The sequence below is a fragment of the Macaca fascicularis genome, chromosome 9 (assembly GCF_037993035.2).
Source record: "Macaca fascicularis isolate 582-1 chromosome 9, T2T-MFA8v1.1".
NCBI lineage: Eukaryota > Metazoa > Chordata > Mammalia > Primates > Cercopithecidae > Macaca > Macaca fascicularis.
Genome location: NC_088383.1, coordinates 125,425,492 through 125,453,249, shown reverse-complemented (window position 1 = coordinate 125,453,249; position 27,758 = coordinate 125,425,492). Strand labels below are relative to the sequence as shown.

Sequence of the window (27,758 nt, the reverse complement as noted above, 5' to 3'; positions counted from 1 at the left end):
TGTTACCTGGTTCCATCCCTGACCTCAACGTGAGCTCTTCTTCACTTTGTTCCCAGAGTCTTTCAGTTGCATCTTACATCACAGATCATAATTTGTGTTGCAAGAAAGGTATTTGTTTATATATGCCATTTCTTCCACTGTAATAAACTCAAGACTGTTCTGTTTATACAATTCAATCGATAATAGGCATTGTTGCTTATCCACAGTCTTACAGATGGAAGGTTCTCAGTACATTGACTGAACATAATGTCTTTTACCTCTTATGAAATAACAACATAAGAGCAATCTTCATATTTAAATCAGATATATCAAAACAGATAATATAGAACAGACAACATACAAAACAATCTGACTCATAATACTGAAAAGAAATGTTACTGTATCTATGTCTTCTGTATCTATAGGCAAATCTTATATTTTAGAATAATCCATGTGTGAAGGCTGCAAGTTAGCTTACCTGATAGACATTGGGATTGTGTATAGTGTAGAGCAGGAAACGAGTGTTTATCTTCTCTGGAGACCAGGGTAAACCTACCAACTCTGTTGAGAAAGTCTTGGTCCATGGTAAACCATCTTTGAAACACCCTAACCTTTCATAGCAAACTTCTTTTCCTGCAGCAGAAAGGCAGAGTGTCAGTAATAGAGGAACCAGGCTTACAGAGAGGCTGTGTTTCTCACTATGAGCTAAAGTAGGCTTTAATTTTGGAAATTAACCCCTTATTGGATTTATGGCTTGAAAATATTTTCTCTCATTCTACAGGGTTGCCTTTTCATTTTGTTGATTAGTTCCTTTACTGTGCAGAAGATTTTTGTTTAATGCAGTCCCACTCATTTATTTATTTTACTTTTGTTGTCTATGCTTTTGTTGTCATATTAAAAAAAAAAAATCATTGCTAAAGCCAGCAACAAGGAGATTTTTCCTATGTTTTCTCCTAGGAGTTATATAATTTCAAGTCTTACACTTAAGTCTTTATTCCAAGTTAATTTTGTATATGGCATAAGATAAGAGTTCAATTTCATTCTTTTGTGTGTGGATACCCAATGCTCCCAACACCATTTGTTGAACAAGCCTATCATTTCCTCATTGTATATCCTTGGCACCCTTGTCAAAGACTAGCTGACCATATACACATGGGTTTATAATTTTGTATATGGCATAAGGGTTCCATTTTATTCTTTTGTATGTGGATATCCAATTTTCCCAACACCATTTGGTGAAGAAGCCAATCATTTCCTCATTGTATATTCTTGGCACCCTTGTCAAAGACTAGTTGACCATATACACATGGGTGTATTTCTGGACCCTCTACTCTGTTCCTTTGTTTGTGTGTCTGTTTTTATGTCAGTATCACACTGTCTTGATTAATATAGTTTTGTAGTAAGTGTAGTTTTGAATCAGGAAGCGTGCTGCTTCCAGCTTTGTTCTTCTTTCTTAAGATTGCTTTGTTATTTGGGGTCTTTTGTGGTTCCACGTTAATACCTCAGGAACTCACACAACTCAATAGCAAAAAATAAAATAACTAAATTTAAAAATAGGCAAGGACCTGAACAGACATTTTCCTTAAGAAGCACACAAATGGCCAACAGCCATATGAAAAGATGCTCAACATTGTGAATCATTATGAAAATGTAAATCAAAACCTTAATGAGATATCATCCCACACTTGTTAGGATGGTACTGGCCACATTCCAGCCCCAGCAAAGCTCAGCCAGAAGGGCAGGCTTGAAGCCAAGAGATAACAGCTCAATAACCCAGCACATGCCACTCTTCACTTTGTCTCACCTCTTCCTCCAACATGGTCAATAACACTGTTTTGTTTTTGTTTGTTTGTTTGTTTGCTCATTTATTGACTTCTATTATAAATGTAAATAGTAACTTTCTATTTTTTGATCCATACATCATATTTGTTAGAACTTGACTCCCAGTTTCCTAAGAGGAAGATTTTAGTGGTACTGCCGCTCCCTCTCTGCCTCCCTTCCAGCTTCCAAGGTCTGTTAGCTTCGTAATGTTGCTTTCATGCTATCAAGATTGATCATATTCAGACTTTGCTCTATAAGCATAATTAATCCTTCCATGTTTTGTCTACAGGCTGACTCCAAAAAGTTGAGAATCAATGAACAGAATTTATATTATTATGACTAGATAAATATTTTTGCCTTCAGTCAACTCACATGCTATAATTACATTTCCTTTTCTGCACTTCCGTTGTTCAGACACTCATTCCCTTCAAAGGAGACAATGCAAATGAATTGTCTTTCCTAATATTTGAATTACTGAGGATCAGTGTCATTGTAGTTTACTCCATATTTGGATTATGCCTTTCTTGTACTGTTTGTGTTTTCCTGTATTCTCTGGTTGCCTTTTTTTCTCTTCCTGGAAGAATGAACATGTGCCTTCTTCAATATATTCCTATTATATTGCAGCTTCTTAATATTTCTCCTGCCTGGAATCTATTCTGATCCTTTTCTAATTTGAACCAGTGACTACATAGTTGGATCATGGCTTTCTAAAACAGCCTTCTGTCTTCCCTAGAATGCCCAGCTGCTTTTATTTTTTGCATTCTGTTGCTTTTTTTCTCCAGGTTCTCAACTACATTATTCAGTCTATGGATTTTAAAATGAAGATTTTTAAAACTAGTCCTTATTTTCTGTGTTTATCGCTTACCAGGGTTATCTGCCACTGTGCTCTTTTTTCCATAAGGAAATGCTCACAGAGAGTGTAAAGTTAAAGGCAAATAGATGTGATAAAGCAGACTGAGCGACATTATAAGGTATTAAAGCTACTTAAGAAAAAATTGAAAGATTAATAGTTCTGTAAAAATAATGTTTGCTCTAAAATTAATATATTGAAATTGGATCAATAACTTCAGTGGCCAATAATAAAGGATATAGTTTTAAAATTATGGTATTGAGGAATATTACACAGCCATTATAAACATTTATAGAGAATTTGTAATAATATCTGTAATGGAAAAAAACAAAATTAAAAGAAAGTGTACCAAAATATTAATGGTGAATCCCAGTGGTTTTTATTTTCTTATTTATACTTGTCTATGCTATAAAATTTTCAGTAATAAATATGAACTACCTTTATAATAATGAAAAAGTCACAAAAGGACAGAAAGAGTATTTCTTTACCAAATGATGCCCAGTCTGGTTTTTCCTTTTTGTCTTACTACTGCTAATAAAAAATACCAAAAACAGATTTAGCCTTATGTGTCATACATATGAAAAAATGACAAAATGAAGACTTAGAAAAAGTGATGATCTAAGTGAAATCTATTGCTATTTGTGGCAGGAAAATAACTGAACCCTTATGCCGGTTACTCTATCACTAAGTGGAACTGGGAGGTATAGCCTAGCTTTTGCTAGGTTATGTTGTGGTAATAAACAGCCCCCCACATCTCATTGGCTTACAAAAATTAAGGTTTATTTGTTGCTCATGTTATCCTCTGGCTGCAGTGGTCTTAGATTGGGCCTAGCTCTGATTATCCAATCTTCTGCATTGCAGGACCCAAGCTAAATGAGCAGGCTCTGTTTTGAGCATCTGTCTCTTGGGGTGGAGGGAAAGAATGCAACTGTGGAACCATGCAAAGGCTCTCAAAGGTGTCTAGACTTAGAATGCTCTCTTCTATGTCATGTGGCCAAAGGTGAATGTGTATAAGGGTCTTACAGGGATGGAGAGTCAATATGGGGAACAACAATACAATCTACATACTATGGAAGGGTATGTAGATTTCAGTTTCTGTAAGTACCACCAGTATGACAACCTCACATGTTCTACAAAAATGAAAACTTGTTGTTATTTTAATTTGCATTTATTTATCAGAAACTCTGAATATCCTTTTGTGCATTTCTGACAATTTGTACCTCTTCTGTGGATGAGATATTTGTGTACTATGCATATTTTTCTTTTTTCTTTTCTTTTATTTTTTGAGATGGAGTCTCGCTCTGTTGCCCAGGCTGGAGTGCAGTGGCACGATCTCGGCTCACTGCAAGCTCCACCTCCTGGGTTCACGCCATTCTCCTGCCTCAGCCTCCCGAGTAGCTGGGACTACAGGCGCCTGCCCCCACGCGCGGCTAATGTTTTGTATTTTTAGTAGGTTTCAATGTGTTAGCCAGGAAGGTCTCCATCTCCTGACCTCATGATCTGCCCACCTCGGCCCCCCCAGAGTGCTGGGATTATAGGCGTGAGCCACTACGCCTGGCATTTAATTTAATTTAATTTTTTTGAGATGGAGTCGCCCTCCATCGCCCAGGCTGGAGTGCAGCCGCGCGATCTCGGCTCACTGCAAGCTCCGCCTCCCGGGTTCACGCCATTCTCCTGCCTCAGCCTCATGAGTAGCTGCGACTACAGGCACCCGCCACTGCGCCCGGCTAGTGTTTTGTATTTTTAGTAGAGACGGGGTTTCACTGTGTTAGCCAGGATGGTCTCGATCTTCTGATCTCGTGATCCGCGTGCCTCAGCCTCCCAAAGTGCTGGGATTACAGGCGTGAGCCACTGTGCCCGGCCTTTATTTTTATTTTTATTACTTAAATGCTTTCTTCACCTTTATTGATTTGTTTCCAGTTTCTTCAGTTCTTGAGTCCTTATATTTTAATATATTCTCTAGTTGAAATGCTTTATTTCCCCTTTGGCCTTATAATTCTTTAAAGAAACATTTGAAAAACAGCACATTACAAGAAGTTAGTGTTAACTGGTTAAGAAATCATGTAAATTGGCATATTAGTTCATATCTTCCTAATTTCCCCTTTCTAAAGGAGCCACTTCTCTGTCTTACTGTGAGGAGGCTTTTCCAAAGACGTAAAAAAGCTGGAAAGTAGGTTCAATAATTTCTATTCAAGAAATATTTGCTTGTTTGAGTGCCTCTTATTTGCCAGATGCTATTAGCACTGGAATTCAGCATTGGAAGACACAAGTCTAGCCCTCATTGAGTATATAGTCTAGTAGGGGATGTAGAGACAGACAGTAAATAAGAATAAGTTTTTAAAAAATGGCTACGTTAAAACAGTGACAGGTGCTGGGAGGAACCTAAAGCAGGGAAGGGATGAGGGTGTTTGTGTGTTTAGGTAAGGAGTGGTTTGCAGTTTAAATAGGGTGTCCAGGGTAGCATTTGCATCAAGACCTGAGGGGGAGAGGAGCAAACCACGTGCAGATATGCGGGACAGCATTCCAGACAGAGGGAAGGAAAGTACAAGACTCTGCAAGGAAGCAGAGAGCCTATTGTGATTGAGGAATTAGGAGGCACCCAGACTAGGACGCAGGGAATGGAGACAGGGAGAAGACACCGCTCCACAATGTCTTATTCTGCAATTTCAAAATCTAAAAATCTCTGGGGAAACATAGTTGCTTTTGGCTTTCTTTCTTTATTTGTTTTCTAGTTTGCAGTAACTAATTTGGCAGCAATAACAGACCTAAAGCTATTTATAGTCTTTATCCCATTTAATGTGAGATTAAATTATGTGGGATAATAGGCATGTATTTTACCACATAAATATTCATGTGATTAAATATGGGGTGCTGTCCTAGATTTTTCTGGAAATTATGTATTATATACAGTATGTTTACCATAGCATGTTTCTAAAATAATAATCAAAAAAGCTAACATTTGGAATGCATCTGGTCCCCTGGAGTTTGAAAAGGGTAGGTGGATGAGTAGCAGGGGACACTGCTAGGCGGTAACAGAGGGCTGAAGCATGTAGTACTTGGTAGGTCACTGGGAGGACTTTGGCTTTTACTCTGAAGTGAGATGGGAAGCCACTGGAGGACTCGGAGCAGAAAAGTGACATGGACTGACTTGAGTTAGCTTCTGTTCAGTGGATTCTGAGAAGAGATTGAAGCAGGGCAAGGGTAGAGGAAGAGGTCAGCTAGGAGATTATTATAACAAACTATCAGATAAGAGACAATGGTGGCTAAGACTAGGGTGGTAGCAGTGGAGGTGGTTACAAGTGGTCAGGTTCTGCATAGGTTTTGAAGGAGGATCCAAAGAGATGTGCTGACTAACTGGCGGTGAGGTATGACAGAAACGTCAAGGATGATGCGAGGTGTTTTGGCTAGAGCACCTGGAAGTCCATTAGTTGTGAAAACTTTGAGATGAACAGATTTGGGGGTAGATATTGAGAGTTCAGTTTTGGATATGTAGATTCGATATGAATTAGATACCTAAGTGGAGCTGTCTCAGAGGCAGTTGTGTATATGAGACTGGGATTCCAGGGAGAAGTTCAGCTGGAGATATTACACTTGGAAGTCATTAGCATAAATGGTAGGTACCAGAAGATTGACGGCAATGGACTCTGCTACAGATTTAACAGATGAGATATAGGTAATAATACAAATGAATGTAGACTCAATTGCTAAATTTATGGCAGCTGTGTAATAGATATGTGGTGTGTAGGAGAAATATATGTATTATCTAAATTTTACATAACTATGTGCTTTGTTAAAATAACTTCTTATTAGGCAGCGATTCCTCTCCTCAATTCCCTTCCTACCCAGTGTAAATCCTACAGTCAATTAAAACCACACTCCTGTACTCTCCTTGAACTTCTCTCCTGTTCTTGCTTCACTTGGCTTAACCACAACTCTGGTTAAGCCCAACACTTCACCTATTTCCTGCCTACACCTGTGCAGCTGAATATGCCTGGAGGAAATCACATACCGTACTGACTATCTCACTTTTAATTTGTGGTTATGAAATTAAAGCAGATCCTAAAGCTGCCCAGCCATCGTATCATATTTTCCTAGGCCCTTCGTTTTCCCAGGCTCCTGGGTTATTTCATTCTTCTCCCCTCTCAAACCTCTAACATTTTCATGCCCACCAACCCTCTTGGCTGATGACCCTGTTTCCTATTTCAACAGGAAACCAGAAACAAAGAGAAGGGACCTTTTACAAGCTCCCAGCATGTCTATCCAGCTACCTGCAGATACCTGCCCTTCTATTCTGCCTTCACTCTGTTCACAAGAGATGAACTGTCTTTGTCCCTCACAAAGGCAAACCTTCATCCTATTAGGACTCCATCTTCTCTCACCTACTGAGGGGTAAGGCTCAACATTACTCCCTTCTCTTTCTCCTGCTTTACCAACTTTCCTCCTCTCTACTGGATCATTCCTAGCCTCACACGAACATGCTGTTATTTCTTTCATCTTAAATTGACTTCTAGGAGGCTAACTCTCCTAGTTTTCTAACACTTCACTGAGTACTTCTTGGCAGTCTTCTTTGCTAGTTTGCCCTCATCTTCCTGATTTCTCAATGAGGAAGTGTCCTAGGACTCAGTAATTCCATCTTCCTTCTCTACCTGCAGTCACTCCCTTGATGATCTTGTCTGTATTCATGGCTTTAAACATCATCTCAGCAGATCAGGGTAAGCCGCCTATTGCTTAATTCTGCCTTCACCAGTCTAACTGCTTTCAACATTCAATTAGGACTGTCCTGGGGCAGGAGAATCATGCAAAATAGAATATAGTCCTTGAAATATGAAAACTAACGCTAGTCCTATCTCCTTCATTTTTTAGCCAATAGAGAAAAGCTGGAGGTCAGAGACTAAAAAACACTGAACTGAAAGTCAAGATTGGCCAATTCCACCAGCTAGCACCAAGATGTTACACAATGAATCTCTCTGTTTTGTTTTCTTCACCTGTGTAAATAAGAACGGACACTTATTGATTGCTCACTACTAATATGTCCCAAATCCCATGCCAAGCATTTTACATGAATTACAGGTTGAGTATCCCTTATCCAAAATGTTTGAGACCAGAAGTGTTTCAGATTTCAGGTTTTGGAATGTTTGCATATGCACAATAAGATATATTGGGGACAGGGCCCAAGTCTTAACACAAAATTCATTTCTGTTTCATATATACCTTATACACATAGGCTAAAGATAATTTTATACAGTATTTTAATAATTTTGTGCATGAAACAAAGTTTGTGTTAAGTATTTATATGTGAAATATTCTACTTGTGGCATCATATTAGTGCTCAAAATGTTTCAGAGTTTGGAGAAGTTTAGATTTCAGATTTTTGGGTTAGAGATGGTCAACTTGCATCTTATTTAATTTGCACAACCCTATAATGTTATTTTGGTTACTGTCCTGTTTTTACAGATGAATCAACTGAGGCTTAGAAAGGTTAAGTATTTGTTTAAAGTTAAGTAACTGCCAAGCAGCAGAACGAGGACTAAAACCCAAGAAGATTCATAATTCAAACCGGTGGTTGAACTGAATGTTAGATGGGATGACTGTCTTCTTACCACCATACTATTTCAACCAACTACATGATACTTTACAACAAAGGGGTGGGTGTCATTCAACATTGAAATTATTTGATTCTAGTTTGGTTAAAATAAATCAACTAATTTTAGTGTTTGTTTATAGGCACAATATTAAACATGGATGGTAAAAGTAGCCCAAACCACTAACTCCTTACACAGTAATGTCTAAGGAGTCCATATATAAAGAGCAAACATGTCAATGAATATTGAGTTAATGTTTAAGAAATGTCCACAGACTAATATCCTTCCAGAAAACTGTGACTCAAGTGGAAAAAAAGAACATTCCAATTGACACTAATAATTAGTTAATTCATTCAATTATTGAGTATCTACTATGAGTCAGCTACTGAATTTGGAAATTTGTGTATATTTTCTCATTTATTGCTATGTACTCATCTTAGAAATGAAGAAATTGAGACTTTAATGTCTAAGCCCATAAGACTAGTAAGTGGCAGAGCTAGGAGCCCACTACAAGACTGTCCAGCAACTCTTTTATGTTGTTGGAAATAGATGCTTCTTTATGTTCATAAGACTCATTCAGTATTAAGTGATGCACTTGTCCAATGATAATTTTATGATAAATGAAAAAATGAATACATACGAAGAAATATAAACAGCCAATTTTTAAACATATTCATAAAAACAATAAACTACTTAGGAATGAAGTTAGCAATAGTGATTTCTAAATAATAAGTTCATGTCAATTACATTTCAGATGTAAGTATACTCATTATTTTTAAAGAACTTATTATAAATTATGAATCTTACCTCTTGATGTGCCAAAGAACAAGAATGCAACAATCCAAATTCCAAGCATCTAAGCTGATTTTTAAAATCACATAAGAATCTTCTTGAAGATCTTTACTTGTAAAGTCACCTCACTATAAAAATACTAAGTAGTTTTCTTCACAATGATGCAACTCAATGTTTAAACTCTACATTTAGAAGAACATGTTATTCCACCTTATGCTCTGCAAAGTAAATAAAATTATCGGGGTGTGCCTTACATCTTGTGATTGGTAATGGAAACTTCCAAGGTTTTGCTGTTTCATTATTAGTAATATTTTGGTTAAGCACAAACTGAGTCACTCTTGAAAGTTACTTTAAGGTTATAAGACACTAGATAATAAGCATTTAGAAGTTAATATTTTTTTCTAAACCAGGATTAGACACTTTCAGAATTTTTTTTCCTAACACATTTCTGTGTGTAAGCATCCCACTTAATACAAACAGACCCTGCTACAAGATGTTCCAAGTTCAGTAACACACATAGCTAATCTTTTCCTCTTACCTGTGTGGCAGTATAATATGGAAGTTATCATTATTGTCTTCAGAGCCCGAATCCTGGGTCCAAATTCTGCCTCTGCCACTTATTAGCAGTGTGACCTTGGGCTAGTAAGCCTCACTATTCCTTTCCTTACCTGTAAAATGGGAATGATCATGGTTCCTAGCTCATATGCTAAACAAGATGATTGAATTATTTATTGTCTGAATAGCACCTGGTACATAATAAGTACTATATTACATGTTAATTTTTGGCACCATCATTGTTCAACTCTGTTAATGGGTATATGGGCAAATTGATGTTCACATACAGCTAAATCCACCCTTACATGATTGCACATAGGCTTCATGATATACTTTAATGTAATAGAAACTTGCCATTTTGGCTACTATGTTAACTTAAAGTGATGAGCAATTCAGTCTACAGATATTCTTAGTCAGTTTCTCAATTTTTAAATGCTCATAGAAAATAACTAACATATTTCTTAGTTTTTCCTAACTTTTTCTTTCTCACTGTAATAATATTAGAGTTTCAAAGATTTATGAGGCACAGTCTTTTCATACAAACTTTGTTACATTATGCAAGAATTAGACAAATAAAAGATTATGAACAAGAGTACCTCCAAGTCCTGGATGCTTTATTTGGTTGAAACATTTCCTGGTATTCATGGCAGCCAGTCCACACTGGCATGTGGACCTGCAGTAATTAGAGAATTAACTGTTCAACAGCACCAAGCAGTGTGCTGGGCACGCTGTGGGTGCCCATACCATGGAAAAATCACCCTCTAAAAGCTTCACTAGTTACAACTGGTTGTTTTTTTTTTTTTCCAAGCAACACTTTAAGAATCAACTTTTTCAGCCATACCTGTAAGAGATAAGTATGAATAACATTTAATACATTCATGAGTAGGAGCTCTCAGAAGACTACATGTTATTTATATCTGCATCCCAAGTGACAAGCACAATGTCTGGGACTTAGTAGGTACTTAATAAGCATTTTTAAATTAAAAAGTACAAAGACCTACAATGATAATATAGGCTATTTTTTAAAAGCATGCCCTTTTTCTGTGTTTTTACAGCAATTTGTAATGAATCTCTTGTAACACTTAGGATATTTTATAGAATCACTAGGTATTTACATTTTACTCTCCTCTCCCAGATCGAACTACTCTGAGACAAACTGGGTTTTGTTCATCTCTGGGCCACCAGCACATAGCAATAGGGCTATCGTAGCAGGCACTTGGTCAATACTTGTTGAAAGAAAAAAATAGCATTAGATTTCATTGATCTCATATCATCTAAGGAAATTCTTACCCTAGAGAGATTATCATTCTGGGAGATGAAGACCCATACTTTAACCATTGTATTTAACGAGGATCAGATACTAGTGAATCCATAAATGCTTGCTGCAATCATTGTAGTTCTGCCTGAAAAATGTCACATACAGGAGTTAACAATAGCTTTTAAAAGTTCTTCACAAAATCCATTCTCTTTCCAAAGCTCCTAGCCCAGCATTGCCAATATCTTCCAGGCCTTTCAGATACTTTATCCAAAGCATAAAGTCATCATATCCAAATCTTAAGAAATGCTTTTCTCTCCAAAGAGCTTTTCTTCATGCCTTCCCTGTTCCTGTTATTAGAACTGCTATTATTTGAGTCACAAGCTGGAAACATTCACATCATCTTTGACACCCTTAAGGTCCCTGCCTCCCTCATGGAATGAGGCCCTCTTGATCCTCCCTCAATGGTGTCTCCTTTATTCATTCCCTCCTGTCAGGCTCAGTGTCAACATCCATACTCAGAACTTCCTCTTTTGCCTGAAACATTGTTGCTGGCCCAGGCTTCTCTCTTCCTGATGAGGCATCACAGACATTGTTCCCAGGTAAACCATCTGGAATCGTATCTCTGATCACACTCTCCTCGAATGTCCCTATTGAATAAAGCTCAAAGTACTTAACTTAGATCAAGGACTGTTTGTCTTCTCCTTGGTCTACCATCTGAGCTGTAAAGTCCATGCTCTTCACCCATGTTGCTCCTGTCCCCCTGCTGAGCATTGGGGATGCTGTTTCTTCTACTTTGATGGTCCTTCCACACCTTTATGTATCTACACCCCCCTCATAAATTTCAAGCCCCAGTTCAAATGTGAACAATCTCTTTCTTAAATATTTTTTTCTGATCATCCTCAGTCTGATAAGATTTCTCTAGTTTCTGAACACTCACTGCATTTTATTTTTAATGTTTTGTAACTTAAGTAATGTTACGTTACTTATTTTTTTATCCCCTTTATTAAATTGTAAGCTTGAAAGCCAAGAGTATACATTTGTATGCTTGTTAGTACAGGTTTTTTTCTAAAACACAGATCGGATCATTTTTCTAGGAGATAAAATCTAAACTCCTTAGCATTCCTGCATGGCCTTTAGGAAACTGCCCCCACGCGCTGCTTTTACCACTTCCCCACTTTAAGCACCCTTCAAGCTGAACCACGTAGAACAGCAGTCCCCAACCATTTTGGCACCAGGGATTAGTTTTATGGAAGGCAGTTTTTCCAAGGGATGGGGTGGGAGGATGGCTTTGGGATGATTCAAGCACATTACATTTATTGTGTACTTTATTTATATTATTATTACATTGTAATATATAATGAAATAATTTATTTATTTATTTATTTTTTTGAGATGGAGTCTCACTGTGTCGCCAGGCTGGAGCGTGGTGGTGCAATCTCGGCTCACTGCCAGCTCCGCCTCTCGGGTTCACGCTATTCTCCTGCCTCACCCTGCTGAGTAGCTGGGACTATAGGCACCCGCCACCATGCCCAGCTTTTTTTTGTGTGTGTTACTTTTTAAGTAGAGACGGGGTTTCACCGTGTTAGCCAGGAGGGTCTCGATCTCCTGACCTCGTGATCCACCTGCATTGGCCTCCCAAAGTGCTGGGATTACAGGTGTGAGCCACTGCGCCTGGGCATAATGAAATAATTCTACAACTCGCATTAATTTAGAATCAGTGGGAGCCCTGAGCTTGTTTTCTTGCAACTAGAGGGTCCCATCTAGGGGTAACGGGAAACAGTGACAGATCATCTGGCATTAGATTCTCATAGGATAGGCAACCTAGATCCCTCACATGCGCAGTTCACAGTAGGGTCTGTGCTCCTGTGAAAACCTAACGCGGCCGGTGATCTGACAGGAGGCGGAGATCGGGCAGTAATGCAAGCGATGGGGAGCATCTGTAAATAAAGATGAAGCTTTGCTCGCTCCCCTGCTGTCCACCTCCTGCTATGCAGCCCAGTTCCTAACAGGCTACAGACCAGTACCGGTAGTACAAATGAAGCTTGCGTTCATTTATTACCTACTCCGTCAAATCATCATCCCCAACTCCTAAACTGGAAATTATCACTTACTCTTGGCTCACCCACACTTAAGACATATGTCTCACTCTGACCCTATCGCAAGATAATCAGTCACATGATGGACTGTTCCAAGGAGGATTTGCCTCCTTGAGATTAAGGATCTCATAGTCATGTTTATATTACTTAGTACCAGGTAAGGGGCCTGTCACATGGACATTTTAGTACTTTTTGAACAAATACTGTAACAAATAAATGAGTGGGAGAGAGAAAAGGAAAGAAACCTAAATAAATATTAATAAATAAACATACTGATTTGGTGAAACATTTCAAAATATAAAAGTACTTGTCTGTGAGTCCAAATTTCTATAATACAACCCTTAACGATTCATGGGAAAGGAAGAAGTCATCCTACGAGTTTATTCATTTCATTCTTCATGTTTCTAGTATATCTAGGCACCTTTTAAAAAATTAACTTCAGTCCTGGTCCCTTTTTCTGAACTCCAAGGATTACTATGTATTGTTCTCTCTGATATATTAAAATATTAATATATAATAAATATATAATATACTTTGCATTATATATTATATTCAACTATAATATATTATAATGTAATATAATATACATATTGCATTACCTATTTAATTATGTTAAGTATATATTATGTGTTTAGTATATAACACATTAAAATTTATTATATCCCAATATAATAAATAAATATTCCCATAACAAATAATGCCAAGTATTTAATGTTGGAACTGACAAATATTTACCTTTAATCAGGCCAAATATTGGATTATCTCATCAGCTAGTTCAGTAGTGTTTATTTATGCTTCTGTATTTCCAAAATGGCCAGTTCAATTTAAAAGAATTTAAATTTTCTGAAGAAAAGACTTGAGGGTATGATATGCTTTAGCTGTGTGTCCCCATTCAAATCTCATGTTGAATTACGATCCTCAGTGTTGGAGGAGGCACCTGGTGGGAGGTGATTGGATCATGAGGATAGATTTCCCCCTTGCTCACTCTGATAGTGAGTGAGTTCTCACGAGATCTAGCTGTTTAAAGTGTGTAGCACTTCCTCCTTTGCTTTCTCTCTCTTGTTGCATGTGAATATGGATGTGCTTGTTTCCACGTCGTCCTCCTGACATGATTTTAAGTTTCCTGAGGCCTCCCCAGTCATGTTTCCTGTACAGCCTGTGGAACTGTGAGTCAATTAAACCTAGTTTCTTCATTAATTACCCAGTCTCGGGTAGTTCTTTATAGCAGTGTGGGAATGGACTAACACAGGGTAATTTGAAGACAACTAGGTTTTCTCTTTTCACGAGAGAGGGCTGTAATAGAATGACAAGTTATTGCAGGTTTATTTAATACATATCCTTAAGTTCTTTACATGATAAATCACAAAATACCTTTGAAAGCACTTATTTCCCTCTGGCAGATTTTTATATTTACATTTTACATGACAGGACATGACATAGAAAACACAATCCAATTTGACATCTGAGAAGAGTGGTGTGAGAAAAGAGCCCTGTGGAGATAGAGATAAAGAGAAATAAAGGGTCTTGGGCTCCATTTCTGATACTTCCAGTACTCCCATGATCTAGGACAATACACTATTTTTTAAAGTTTATCTTTAACAGACAGAGTCTCACTATGTTGCCTAGTCTGGACCTGAACTCCTGAACTCCAAAGAGCTCTTCTTCTTCATGCCTTCTCTGTTCCTGTTATTAGAACTGCTATTATTTGAGTCACGAACTGGAAACATTCGCATCATTGTTGACACCCTTAAGGTCCCTGCCGCCCTCGTTCTATGAGTCGAGCCAGGCCCTGTTGATCCTCCCTCAATGGTGTCTCCCTCATTCATTCCCTCCTGTCAGACTCACTGTCAACATCCACACTCAGAACTTCCTCTTTTGCCTGAAACATCATTGCTGGCCCAGGCTTCTCTCTTCCCAATGAGGCATCACAGATGTTGTTCACAGGTCCTCCCGCCTCAGCCTCCTGAGTAGCTGAGACTACAGGTGCATGCCACCATGCCTGGCTTAGAACAAACACTCTGAGTTTTGACTCCCTTGTCTACAAAGTGAGGAAGTGGAAATTGGTGGTATATAGTCTTTCGTGGTTGTCAAACAGTCTATGCTTTAAATTTTAACGATATCTTTCATAGATATTCGAGTAAGCTTTTCTGAGAAAAAGAAATTGGCCATTTTGGCTTCTTACCTCACAATGAGGCTGATGCCATAACCATAAAACTACCCGAAAGTGGGATTATTTCCTGCAACCTGCGCTGTCTCAGTGCTCATCATAGTCAGGTGGCGACTCTTGGAACCACCCAGAAAGAAGTTCCTCTCTCAGAGTAGGATATCCTCAGGCAATTTTAGGAATAGAGACTGACTTGAATTGCAACTAAATTAACTAAAGAATCAGTGTGTCTTGCTGAGTAAAGGGATGATTTATGTTCAGTAAAATCTAAGACCTTGCCGTGTCATGAACATCAGTTATTTTGAAACGATGGAAGCAGATCAGCTCCTTCCCACATTGTGAAAGGGATAATGAAAGCAATACCAAGGAGCCAAAGATTGTAAGCTTCACCTTAAAGGAGGAAGTCCCACCCTTGGGCTGAGAGACTCCTAAGAATGGAATTGGATCCACTGACAGAAGATAAAGGGCTCAATTTAAAAAGAAATCTTCTAATAGCAAGAATGTTCCCAAACTAGAGCTTATTATTTCAGTAATAATATCATAGGGACATCACTGGTTATAAACAGGGCTTTAGGGATTTAAATATAGATTCCTCCCTCAGGGAGACTACAGTCTAGTAGAAGTTGTATGGCACATATTAATAAATAAAGAACTCTAAAGCCAGATAGAAGGTAAAATTTACAAACCAAGTAGAAAGGTAATAAATCCAATGTCATAGGCAATGTTCAAGGAGAGGGTGTATGACTATTTGGGATGATGTAAGAGAGATTTATTCATCAGGTAGAAAGCTAAACTACATGACCTTCAAGATTCAATTCTTCCCAACAAATGCTTTGTGGTTTTATTAAGACTACCACTACAGTAAGGAGTTTTTAAAAAGACTGTCTGATTTTCTCGTTCATTGACATCTCAGTTTAATGTTTGTTTTTTCTTGCAGAAATGTATCTCTATTATATACTATCATTTCCCAACAGTAGTTCTTAGAACAAACACTCTTAATTAATTTGCTTAAAACATGTCTGTGGATTCAATCAGTTAGAAAAAGCCAATAGAGTATATTTAAAATTATTTCTAAAAGGCAGACACAAACATTTTTTTCAATATAATCATGATGGACTTTTTTAAAGGAAATTTGAATTATTAGATGAATATAATAAACTTACATACATCTATAATTTCTATTCACTCTTCACACTGTTTTAGCCTTAAGATTAATTTTTCAGAATCTTATTTCACAGTCACTCAACTTTTATTGACTTCAATATTGACGGACTTGGTACAAGTTATAAAGCCTTATGTGGCATGGTATATAATTAAAATACTTTGTCTCATAACTTATATTAATGGGTGCGTGTCAGTGAATGCCTATTCACCTCTGAGAAGAATGTAAACCCACATTAATTAATTTATTGTGAAAAAGTCTATCAGGGCCATTAACCACTTTGTCTTTGCCTTATCTAGCAAAGCCCTAGCAGCCAAAGGCCAAGGTTGAAAGCATGAGCACTCCAGGCTTGGCCTAATCTGCTCTCATGTAGATGCCTATTAAATATTCAGCTAGCCTACTGGGTAAATTTTTCAAGATGGGATGCCGCTGGATTCGATTAAAATAAAAGAAAAAAAATTCATCAGTAGAAACTATCTTTTCCTTGAATTACCTACTAGCAACTTTGATGAGCACTTTGAAGAGTCCCCAAATTTCTCCAAATGTAATCACCATTGCTTAAGTTAACTTATTTTATTCACATAAAAAAATATTTTTTACTTCCAAAGTAAAAGTAAGAGTAATTTTATTTCTAAATTATTGTAGTAAGGGAGCCTCTCACTATTATTCCCAAATACTCATACATCATTTCAGTTGAACAGTAGTGGGTATGGTCTAACTGTCTTTAGAACACTGAGTTATAAATATAAACAAATAGCAAGATTTCGTCCATTGTTTAGAGGTCAAGATACTTTGTTAGGATGCCCAAGAGTGATAAGGCTCCAGCAACTGATTTAGTTACCCAAACTGATAAGAAGCTGCTACATAAGGCAGAAAGAAAATGTAACAATGTGTAAGGAAAAAATTCGCTTCTGAAGAGACAAGATACTCTGGTGCCCGGTAATTATGGTCTCTCCTAAGGCCAGATCACTAATGTTCCTGTTGCTTGGTGAGTGTCTCATCTGATCAAGGACAGCTAGTTGAATGATATTTATGGTCAATGCTATCAGTCTAGGAAAAGACAATGCATCTCTCTCCACAGTAACAATATCCTTGAGGCCCTTGGTCTGGGTACATTTTTCCTCTAGACAGTGCTGGAGACACTCTGACAAATTCTTGCTCTTTGGACTCTCTATTTATAAAAATCATATAGATTATTCTCTTTAATATAGTCCTTCATCACAGGATGACAGAGCACCATATAGAGGCTTAGGTCAAGGCAGAGGTCATTCATTCAAATGCCTACAGAAGCCAGCCAGTCACGTAAATGAGTGGGGCAGATTAGATGTCAGTCTAGTCAAGTGCCAGAAAACAACCGAAATTACTTTATGATCTGTATGTTCTCATTTATAAATGGCAGCTAAGCTATGAATATGTGAAGACATACAGAGTGGTATAATGGCCCTTGGAGCCTCAGAAGTGGGAGGGTAGGAAGGGAGTATGGGATAAAAGTACTAGATATTGGGTACAATATACACAATCCAGGTGACAGGTACACTAAAATCTCCGAATGCACCATTATATAATTCATGCAACTCAAAACCACTTACCCCAAAAGCTATTGAAATTTTTTAAAATACTGTATGTTTTTTGAATAATGATACACGCATGTAACATAGCACAAACAAACATATATGACAGAGATATTGGAAATGTTAAAGTAAAAACAATATTGAAAAAATAGAAGTATTTCATTATTGAAGTTTTCTTTCACAATTTGTTACTCCTTATTATTGTAATCTATCATTAGACATCAAGGTCAGGCCATGAAACCTAAACCACAAATTATTCAGCTTGGAAGAATAATTTGATTGGCCTAGTTTCATGTGCAAAAACAAAGTAGACTAACATTGATGCTATTTAACATGTATAGACTCTGTTTGTACAATCATCATTATCTAGAGAACATGTATAGACTCTGTTTGTACAATCATCATTATCTAGAGATATATGTTCAATTCTGGCATTTCAACATCAGTGTATTTAGTTTTTAGTTATTCATTGCTTTGCAGTTTAAAAAGTTCAGTTTGTAGCCCATTTGTTCATAGTATCAATAACAAACTAGAAAGGTAAACTTAAGCAACGTTAATGTATTTTCGTAAAGCTGAAAGTCAGAGAAACCTTTTGGAATTTTGTTTTAATCTCTACAGTTTTGGTAATGTAGTTCAGGCTATGACTTTCATTTCAGGAAAATGATTGTAGTATAGGCTAGTGGGCCAAGTTATTTCTTGCCAAATTAGTTTCTCTAAAGGTGTATATTAGTCTGCTCTCACCCGAGACTAGGTAATTTATAAAGAAAAGAGGTTTAATTGACTCACAGTTCCAAATGGCGGGGAAGCCTCAGGAAACTTACGATCATGGTAGAAGGCACCTCTTCACAGGGCAGCAGGAGAGAGAATGAGTGCCAGCAGTGGAAAAGGCAGATGCTTGTAAAACCATCAGATCTCCTGAGAACTCAGTCACTATCATGAGAACAGTAAGGGGGAACTGCCCTCATGATCCAATTGCCTCCCACTGGGTCCCTCGCATGACACATGGGGATTATGGGGCTTACAATTCAAGATGAGATTTGGGTGGGGACACAGCCAAACCGTATCAAAAGGCATTATCTGTTTGTGAATTCAAAGTGCATAGGTTCTAATATCTGCAAAAAATCAAATACTTTGATTCACTTTTCATTGTTAGGGATAGCTTAGGGATTTTCTCTTGAATGATATAAAAGTGCCCAGAAACATCCCACAGCATTCAGCCACAGAAGTTCATGTACTATAACAGGGCAACCATACATGTAATTCATAAAAAGAAGTCCTGGAGTATCTGGATTTCAGCCATGGGATTTTATTCTGTTCACATAGTCAATTACTACACATTCATAGTATATTACCTCTTAAATTCTTTGGCACAAGGCACGTCCTGGAAAATGGCATAATCAGGAGACCTAAATTCTATGTCTCTTGGATAATGGAGGCTTCTTGAATTTAGGTTTTCACATTAACACTGTTCATTGCAGGAGTTGAGTCACAGCGACCGGTTTTGACCAATTTATGTTGCATTTTGCAAAATGTTTCTAGCAACAGAGATAAGTCATTTGCTGAGTTCAGGTTAGGGCCTCTCACTTTCTGACACACAAAAATTCTGGTCAATGTCACCAATTACATATTGCTGACTAGGTGATATTATTTATATCTGTGCTTTCATCATCTGCCATGGAAATGCTGCAACCAATTTAATTGTTTTCATATGACTTGTCTGTAAGTGTTCAGACATAACTTCAATGTACTTGTCAACAGTATTTCCAGTAAGACTGAAATTTACAAATGCTTATCTCAGTGTAAGACACACGATTTCTGGTGTATTCTATGATGCTCTTTCATAAACTTGCTATGTGTTTTTGATATCTGAGGAATTTTTTCACTTAACATATAACCTAATTTATATTAGCATCAGATATTTCATTCATAGTTAAAAACAATTGCTTGCTGAAATTTCAGTCCTTTTTTCAGTCTAAGTTCTTCATTCCCTCATTTTCTCCATATCCTAGACATATTATTATGGTTTAATCACACTGGCCTCTTAAACTGTGGTTCTTTCAGTACAGTCATCTTTTATTTGCATATTACACATGGAGGAATATTCTTTACTTCATCCAAGAAAGATGCCCTTTTCCACTGTGCCTGAATCAAGCTTCTTTTTTCCACATCCAGTAGATATATGAGTATACAGAAACAATTCTCTATTCTAGGAGAAAGAAGTGCAAGGGGCAAGTGAAATCAGCCTCAGCATTAGAGACAATAGGGAGTGATGGTGCTTGTGGCTAAAGAGAGAGCAAATGAACCATCGAAGGGAATAGCTGCTGCTGCTCCACATAAAAGAGATGGCTGATAGTTTCCATGCAGGAATGTAGTTTCAGTACTGTCAGAATTGATTTTTTTAAAAAGAGAAGATAAAAAGTAGTTCAATTAAAAAAAGTGATAGGTCAGGTGCAGTGGCTCACACCTGTAATCCCAGCACTTTGAAAGGCCAAGGCAGGCAGATCACCTGAGGTCAGAAGTTCGAGAGTCACTTGAACCCGGGAGGCGGAGGTTGAAGTGAACTGAGATGGTGCCATTGCACTCCAGCCTGGGCAAAAAGAGCAAAACTCCATCAAAAAACAAAAACAAAAGAAAACAAGCAAACAGAAAACAGTACAGATCAATAGGACAGATTGAACAGGTCGGCAAGTTAGATTAGCCTTATTAGGCAATCAGTATGCACTCTCTGTATTAAAAAATTCCAAAATTTCATAGAATTTTATTTTTCTAAAATTATGCCAATCTATGTATTGCCCAACACTTCAAATATTTGCAAAAATTTTTATAGAAGGCATAACATAAATTTCTTATTTTTATTATCCCAACAGGCTCTCCCTACTGATAGAGATGTCAGTGGCATAACCCTACATCCACTATCATAGAGATGATGTTATGTGGATGCTGCCTTGCCACAGATCTGGGACATATGGATGGGCATATGACCTAGGTCAGGCCAGTCAGAATCCTCCTCAGGTTTTTGTTTAAACACTTGAGGGACACTGTCTTAAGACTCACTACCTGAAAGTACAATGAAGTCTAGAATTGTTCATAGTCATTTTCGCCAACACACGGGAAGAATTTACCTTAAAATGGTGCCAACATGGAGGAAGAGAGCAAAGCCAAAAACCAGAGAAAAAGGTCATAGTAACATTCAAGCTGCACAATCCAGACATTTCTAAAGCCAGAATTTTCCTTGATCTTCCTTGTTACATAAACCAATATATTTTCTTTTTGGCTGAGGCTGCCTGCCCATTAGTCATGTAATAGCCACCTAGATGATCAGGTCTGCTGTCATGGTATCACAGCACTTGTGTTTGAGTAACCTTTAGTGTACTTAATAATGACCCCACATCACAAGATACTATTCTTAATTTGTGGATTAAACTATCTTAGGTGTGTTTGTATAGGAAAAATCATAGTATGCATAAAGTTCACTACTAGCCAAGGTTTCAGGCATCCAGTGGTGGTCTTAGAATATATCCTTGCAGATAAGGGAGTGGCTACTGTATTCAGAAGCACAGAGGGTTCTACTCTACAGGTTGGGTGACCAACTCGTCCAGTTCTATTATTGACATTCTCAGTGAGTAGTCTCAGGCAACTCATTGAACCGCTCATTTTTTTTCACACATAAAATGGAGAAAACATTACCTATCAAACCAATTTCACATTTTTTGAAGTATCACATGAAATAGTGAATATGTAGGGTACATAAGCTCTTAAAATTCCTTAACAAATTTGACACATGATTAATAAAGCTTTTAGTAGTTTTTACAATGATCAATGTTTGGAAGACATTAGTCTACTTAACAAAATAGGCCAAATTTGTTTTAGAAGAGTAATCACTGTAATGGAATTTATCATCTTAAAAATAAACTAGCTTAAAGGATTTCTAGGGGAAAAAAAAACAACTAAAACCACGATAATGTTTATACTATATATTTTCTTAATTGATAGCCTCATAGTGAACTAATTTTAAACAACTAATGCGTGAAAATGAAAAATGATAACATATAAATGTTCATTGTGTGAAGACAAAGGTACTTATTCAATCTAAGCTAAAAAAATATGAAAATTTACACTTTCAGTATGTTCCGCTCTAGAGAAACAGGAGTATTTTTGATTTCTGAACATCTTTTAAAATGATCTTTTTTTCTAATAGGATCTTTTTCCCTTTCATTAACCTCAAGGATAAACTTAGACTTTTAGGTAAAATAAGTACCAAATGAATAAAACAGTGATGTATCATCAATATATAACACACTTATCTTAAATAATAGTATTCTAAAATTTTTAAGTCTTTCATACAACAATGAACAGGTCTGTTTTTCTCAATATCAGTGTGCTCTGTAATATGTTGCTTAGCTACCATTGCCAAGTATTTTTCTATTTTATTTTTCTTGAAAAGGAATATTGTATCATATAATCTTTGGGTTTCTCTTTCCCTATCTTAACTTCTGTTCTGTCTATATAAATCTAAGAATCTACACATATATATTTTTATTTTAAATAAAGAATTATATATGAAAGTGGTTAGAATTTAAATTGATTCAAATGTTTACATTATGTTTCAAATTCTCACAAATGAAAAGTTTGGGTTTATAGCCCATAGTATTCAGTTATCCTCTCCACTTTTGCATTTATGGCTATTTATAAAATGTATAAGTAAAACATGAAATACCAAAGGCTAAGCAAAGGTGATTTCATCATTTAAGAAATACATGATGAAAATATATTCCATTATTTTAAAAATACATGATGAAAATATATCCCATTATTTAAAAAATACAGAACTGTAATAACTTTCCCCATTATCTTCTTCTGACTCTTCAAAATCAAGTGTGGACCTAAAATGGAACAGTCTTTCCTCAACTCTATTACTGTAAAAGAAAATGATTTTCCTCCACTTATTTAAAAAAACAATAATGTGTTCTGGTCACCTCTCAGTTGTTGGCTCCTAAGTGTTAGAAAACAAGGTTGTGCACAAGGCTAACTCCGCTATTACACTATGAGTTCTTCAAGGGCAGGGCCTTGTTTTGCTCATTCTGTTACCTGCAGCACCTAGCACAGTACTTGAGAATGAGGAGGAGGAGCTCAGTAAGATTGTCAAAGGAATTAATGGATGATGAAAGGCCAGTGGTTAAGATTCTATTTGTAGAAAAGGACAGAAATCCTCTAAGAAGGTAAATACAGACACCATCTCATCAGCTAGGACTGCAGTGTAACCCCTAAGGAAAACATAAGAGGAAACATTGTTACCAATTATTTTAAATACAGAAAATAAGTAGTAAAAATCACCCTAAACGCTAAAATGTTCATCCATCTATTGAGATCTCACATGTTGGGTATGTATGACTGACTACAGGATAGGATGAAAGAAATACCATGAGATTAGAAACTAAAAAGAATTTTGCATGTCAAGGACCATTTTGATCAATGTTTGGAATTTTTCTTCCTTTTGAATTCCTGTGTTGTGTATATGGATATTCAATATTTTGGAACACGTTAGGGTTAGAATTGTTTTCTCTCCGGTGAAGGGCTACATGGAAACATAGGCTTATCTTCCATCTGTTTTCCAGAGCCAAAGGTGGGACTGTACTGAAAAGAAAAGTGGGCCAGAAAGGGCGGATAAACTCATTTTCAGTACTCCTGACCTTCGTGCTGGTGCTCACATAGATCCTTTGGTTTAAAATGAGCACTTCAGTGAGTGCTGTGACACACTGATGAGTGTGATGTTGATCAGTATATGTCCCAGGATTTCCCTGACGACTTTCCTTTGTGCAAAAGAAATGGCGGCCCTGAGCAGTTTACAAAACCCACTCATATATTTTAATAAGTAGGCCTTTCATCATCAGTGATGACTGATGACACCATCTATCTATGACTATCACAGCCATAATATCAGACATTGCTGAGAGCATGTTTCTTCAAAAATGGAACCAAGAGCTGTGTTGCTTATGTTAAAGACCTGTATATCTCTTTCAGCATTTCATTTTTTTTTCCATTTCTTAGATGACACAGGGCAAAGTCTGACGTGAAATTACCAATAAAATCTTCCTGACTGAAGTAGTATCCCCAGCCAGTGAAACTGCACAATAACTAATACATCACAATAACAAAGAGAATTGTCATACTGATTTTGTCCATGTTACACCGGCAGACGGCTGTTGCCAACAGTCAGCAGACTGCAGAAAATGTATGCATCAGAATACAAGCAGATGAACCAAATCTGGCTCTGGCTGTGTGGTATCTAAAGTTTTATCTATAAATAAGTGTACAATGTGTACATTTTCTCAGGAACTGCTACTTTAAGTGAAGCTGCCATTAGGGTGAGGACTCAGCAATATTATAATGTCCCTGACTGGATGTGAATATTCATGTGATCTTGCCTATAAAATTATCTTACTCAAGGGGTCTAGGCTTCAGGGTAGCGGAACATTGCAGTAGTCCTCAGAGATGGTCATGCCTGAGCTAGGAATACTACAGTCATTGAGAGTCAGTCAACAGTGAACACTTCCTCACATGGTCTATTGCAATGATCAACACCATAGCTGATATTGTTAGAAATGGTGTAGAGAACAATAGCAACCTAGTCAGAGGGACAGCTTAGAAAAGTGTCTTGGGAAAAAAGTGACTCATACTATTAAGAATCCAGATCCAATAAACTGGTAATAATGCAAGTTCAATAAGCAAGTTGTCAACAAATTTTCTAAAACATAATCTGAGAAACTAGGAGTTTATACGTAGAAGTCAGTCTAATTTTACCTGGATTCAGACGTTACACAGTTTACTTGAAAGCTAGAAAGTGTATGTCTAGTTATAAGGAGAAAAAACTGAAAACCAACCAAAGTAATAAACAAATGAGGGCCTCACACTAGTGGGACAACCCCAGTTGTGCCAACAGCTATGCCAACTCCCTTCAAAAAGGTTCCAAACCTAAAACTGCAGGAACATGTTGAGAGGCCACCAGTGACCCGTCAAATAAGAACCTAAGCACCCATATTTACTGCTTACAAGCTACTCAGTTTTTACTATATTTTTGTCCAATAAATGTGAACTACGGCTGAATTATTTTATAGCTCACTAGAAAAAATTTGTTCCATGATTTTAAATTCACCATCACAGAGATGCCTTCTGGAATATCAAGCAGGTACTGAGTTCTGAATTTGTGCCAGAACATTAAAAACACAAACCACACTTTCTTCTGCTTCACATTAAGAAATCAGTGCTGAGAAAGCAAATACTTATCCTTAAAGGACAATGTCATCTACAAAACATGCAACCCCAAAGGAAGCCCTTGAGTCTATCTTAGAGTCAAGAAATTGTAGATGTGTGTCTATAATTATGTCTGTATAATTTATATTGATTACAATCTTCTTTCTGGACTATAAGAAGGATATACATGTTTTGGACTTATGGACAGAGTGAAGTTATGTGAGAGGTTTAGTCTGAATGGTTGAGCCCAATGGGAAGTAAGAAAAGGGTGACTGGATAGATAGGACTTGACCTTTCTGACAGGAATGGCAAGGAGAACCTCAGTCTTATTCACATGGAATCAGACGCCAGTGCCTTACTGGAAAGGAGGGATCCAGAAGAGAATGTCTAAGTTCAGGGATACATCCCTTAGTGGCCTGGATTTCAGGACAGAACCCAGTGTCCTCCCTCCCCTCAACTAGAGAGGTGACAAGGGAGAGGCAAGAGAACCAAACTCGAGAGATTTACGGGGAAAAACATTAAAAAAACAGCAAACAGAGATATAGCAGTGTAATCCATACCTTCCTACAAGAGTGCAATCCAAAGGTGTGAAAAATAAAATAATTTTCTCTGGCTCTGAGTAATCAGCAACAAAATAGATCTTTATGGCACAATCATACTTGCTTGCAATTGACAGATCACTAGATAAAATAGTTTCTGATGCTGTGTGCTAATGAAAGAATCAGTTTTTCTCACTTGATATTCGGCAGTCAGTGAACTAACAGGTTATCTGAATTGCCCTCGCAATTGCCTCCAGCAGATGGTCAAGCTCAAAGGATGATGCAGACAACAAAGATTATCACGTGGAAGAACACTGGCATTGACACCAGCTTTCTCGTCACTCCACGGGCACATGTGTTCCATATTAAGCATCACAATCTGTCCAGTAAAGGCAAGTGGAATGATGCTTCATTCCTACTTCAGCTCCAAACAAACTTAGAGAATTCACAAGACATTCTGAAGGCTGCTTTGCCTGTAGCTACCCTTCACTCATTTTTAACAAGTTGGTCTTTGAAAAGAAGCCTGGATTGAGACTATATACTCAATGAAACTCCTGGATTGAGACTATATACTCAATGAAACTCCTTTTAAAATACTACCAGGGCTTTTTGTTTTCTGCAACAAATATCGAGGAATTCCACTCTGAAAAACACAATACCATGTGCAGATGGGCAACAGCTCTGAAATGGCCAACTCAAAAATGTCTTTCCCAAGGAACTCAATAATACCAGAACCATTAAGAGTATTTCTCAGCTTTAGCTGACTTCTGGAATTACTTGGGGAGCTTCAGTGCTTTAGCAGCAGTTTTTGGTTGCTTGTTTGTTTTGTTTCATTTTAGCTTTTGTTAAAAATGTACATGAAGATGTTTGAAGATGGAATAAAATATATAAGGATTCAGATCCTTAGAATGCTAACATTCGCCTAACTAGAAATAGACGGGAGCTTCCTCAATTTGATAAAAGGCATTACAAAACAAGCTACAGTTAGCATCATCCTTAATGGTGAAACATTAAATCCTTTCCCTGGGAACAGGGAAAGGATGTTTGCTCTCACCACTTGGGTTCGACAGTGAACTAGAAGCTCTTGCCAGCCCATTTAGGCAAGAAGAAACAAATGGCATCTAAATTGGAAAAGAAGTTGCAAATTTGTCACTATTTACAGATGACGTCAGTGAGTATGTAAAAAAAAATCCTATGGAATCTTTATAAAAATCTAGTAGAATTAGATTTCTACTAGAATTTAGCAAGATCACAAGGTACACAAGCAATATTAAAAATTAAATGTATTTGTATACACTGGCAATGAACAATTATAAAATTAAATTTAAAGTGATACTAAGTATAAAGGCACCAAAATCACAAAATATTTTAGAAAATATCTTACAAAAAAGATCTATAAGACTTCTACAATGAAAAGTACAAAATGTTACTAAAATTAAAAAAACATCTAAATAAATGCAGATATGTATTATGTTCATAGATTGGAATGTCCAGTAATGAATGTTGATTTTTCTCTAGCTTAATCTATATACTCAATGAAACTCCTATTAAAATACTATCAGGGCTTTTTGTGAAGAAATACACACGCAGATTCTAAAATTTATATGAAAATGCAAAGGATTCAGAATAGCCAAAACGGTTTTGAAAGATAGGCAGAGTTGGTAGAATTGCACTGCCTGATTTCAAGGCTTACTCCTTAAAGCTACAGTAATCAAAACACCAAGGTATTGACACAAAGACAGACATATAGAGGCCGGGCACCGTGGCTCACGCCTGTAATCCCAGCACTTCGGGAGGCCGAGATGGGCAGATCACCTGAGGTCAGAAGTTCAAGACAAGCCATGGCGAAACCCCGTCTCTACTAAAAGTACAAAAAGTAGCCGGGCGTGATGGTGGGCGCCTGTAATCCCAGCTGCTCAGGAGGCTGAGGCAGGAGAATTGCTTGAACCTGGGAGACGGAGGTTGCAGTGAGCTGAGATTGTGCCACTGCACTCCAGCCTGGGTGACAAAAGCGAGACTCCATCTCAAAAAAAAAAAAAAAAAAAAAAAAGACATATAGATCACTGGAACAGAAGAAAGAGGCAGGGAATATATATGACTAACTGATTTGTTTTACTATTACAAAACTATATTTAACA

At 37.2% G+C, this 27,758-nt stretch overlaps 1 protein-coding gene across 1 annotated transcript in view; it reads right to left on the bottom strand.

The window, feature by feature from the left end:
- The window catches only part of PNLIPRP3 (pancreatic lipase related protein 3), a 50,504-nt gene extending 41,282 nt beyond the window's left edge, over window positions 1–9,222 (bottom strand). Inside the window, exons 1-2 of the mRNA XM_005566529.4 lie at window positions 9,040–9,222; window positions 458–612 (exon numbers count right to left, since the gene is read on the bottom strand). Coding sequence (XP_005566586.3) covers window positions 458–612; window positions 9,040–9,088 — 204 coding nt within the window. The 5' untranslated portion in view covers window positions 9,089–9,222. The remainder of the gene's footprint in view (window positions 1–457; window positions 613–9,039) is intronic.
- Window positions 9,223–27,758: the final 18,536 nt, after the last annotated feature.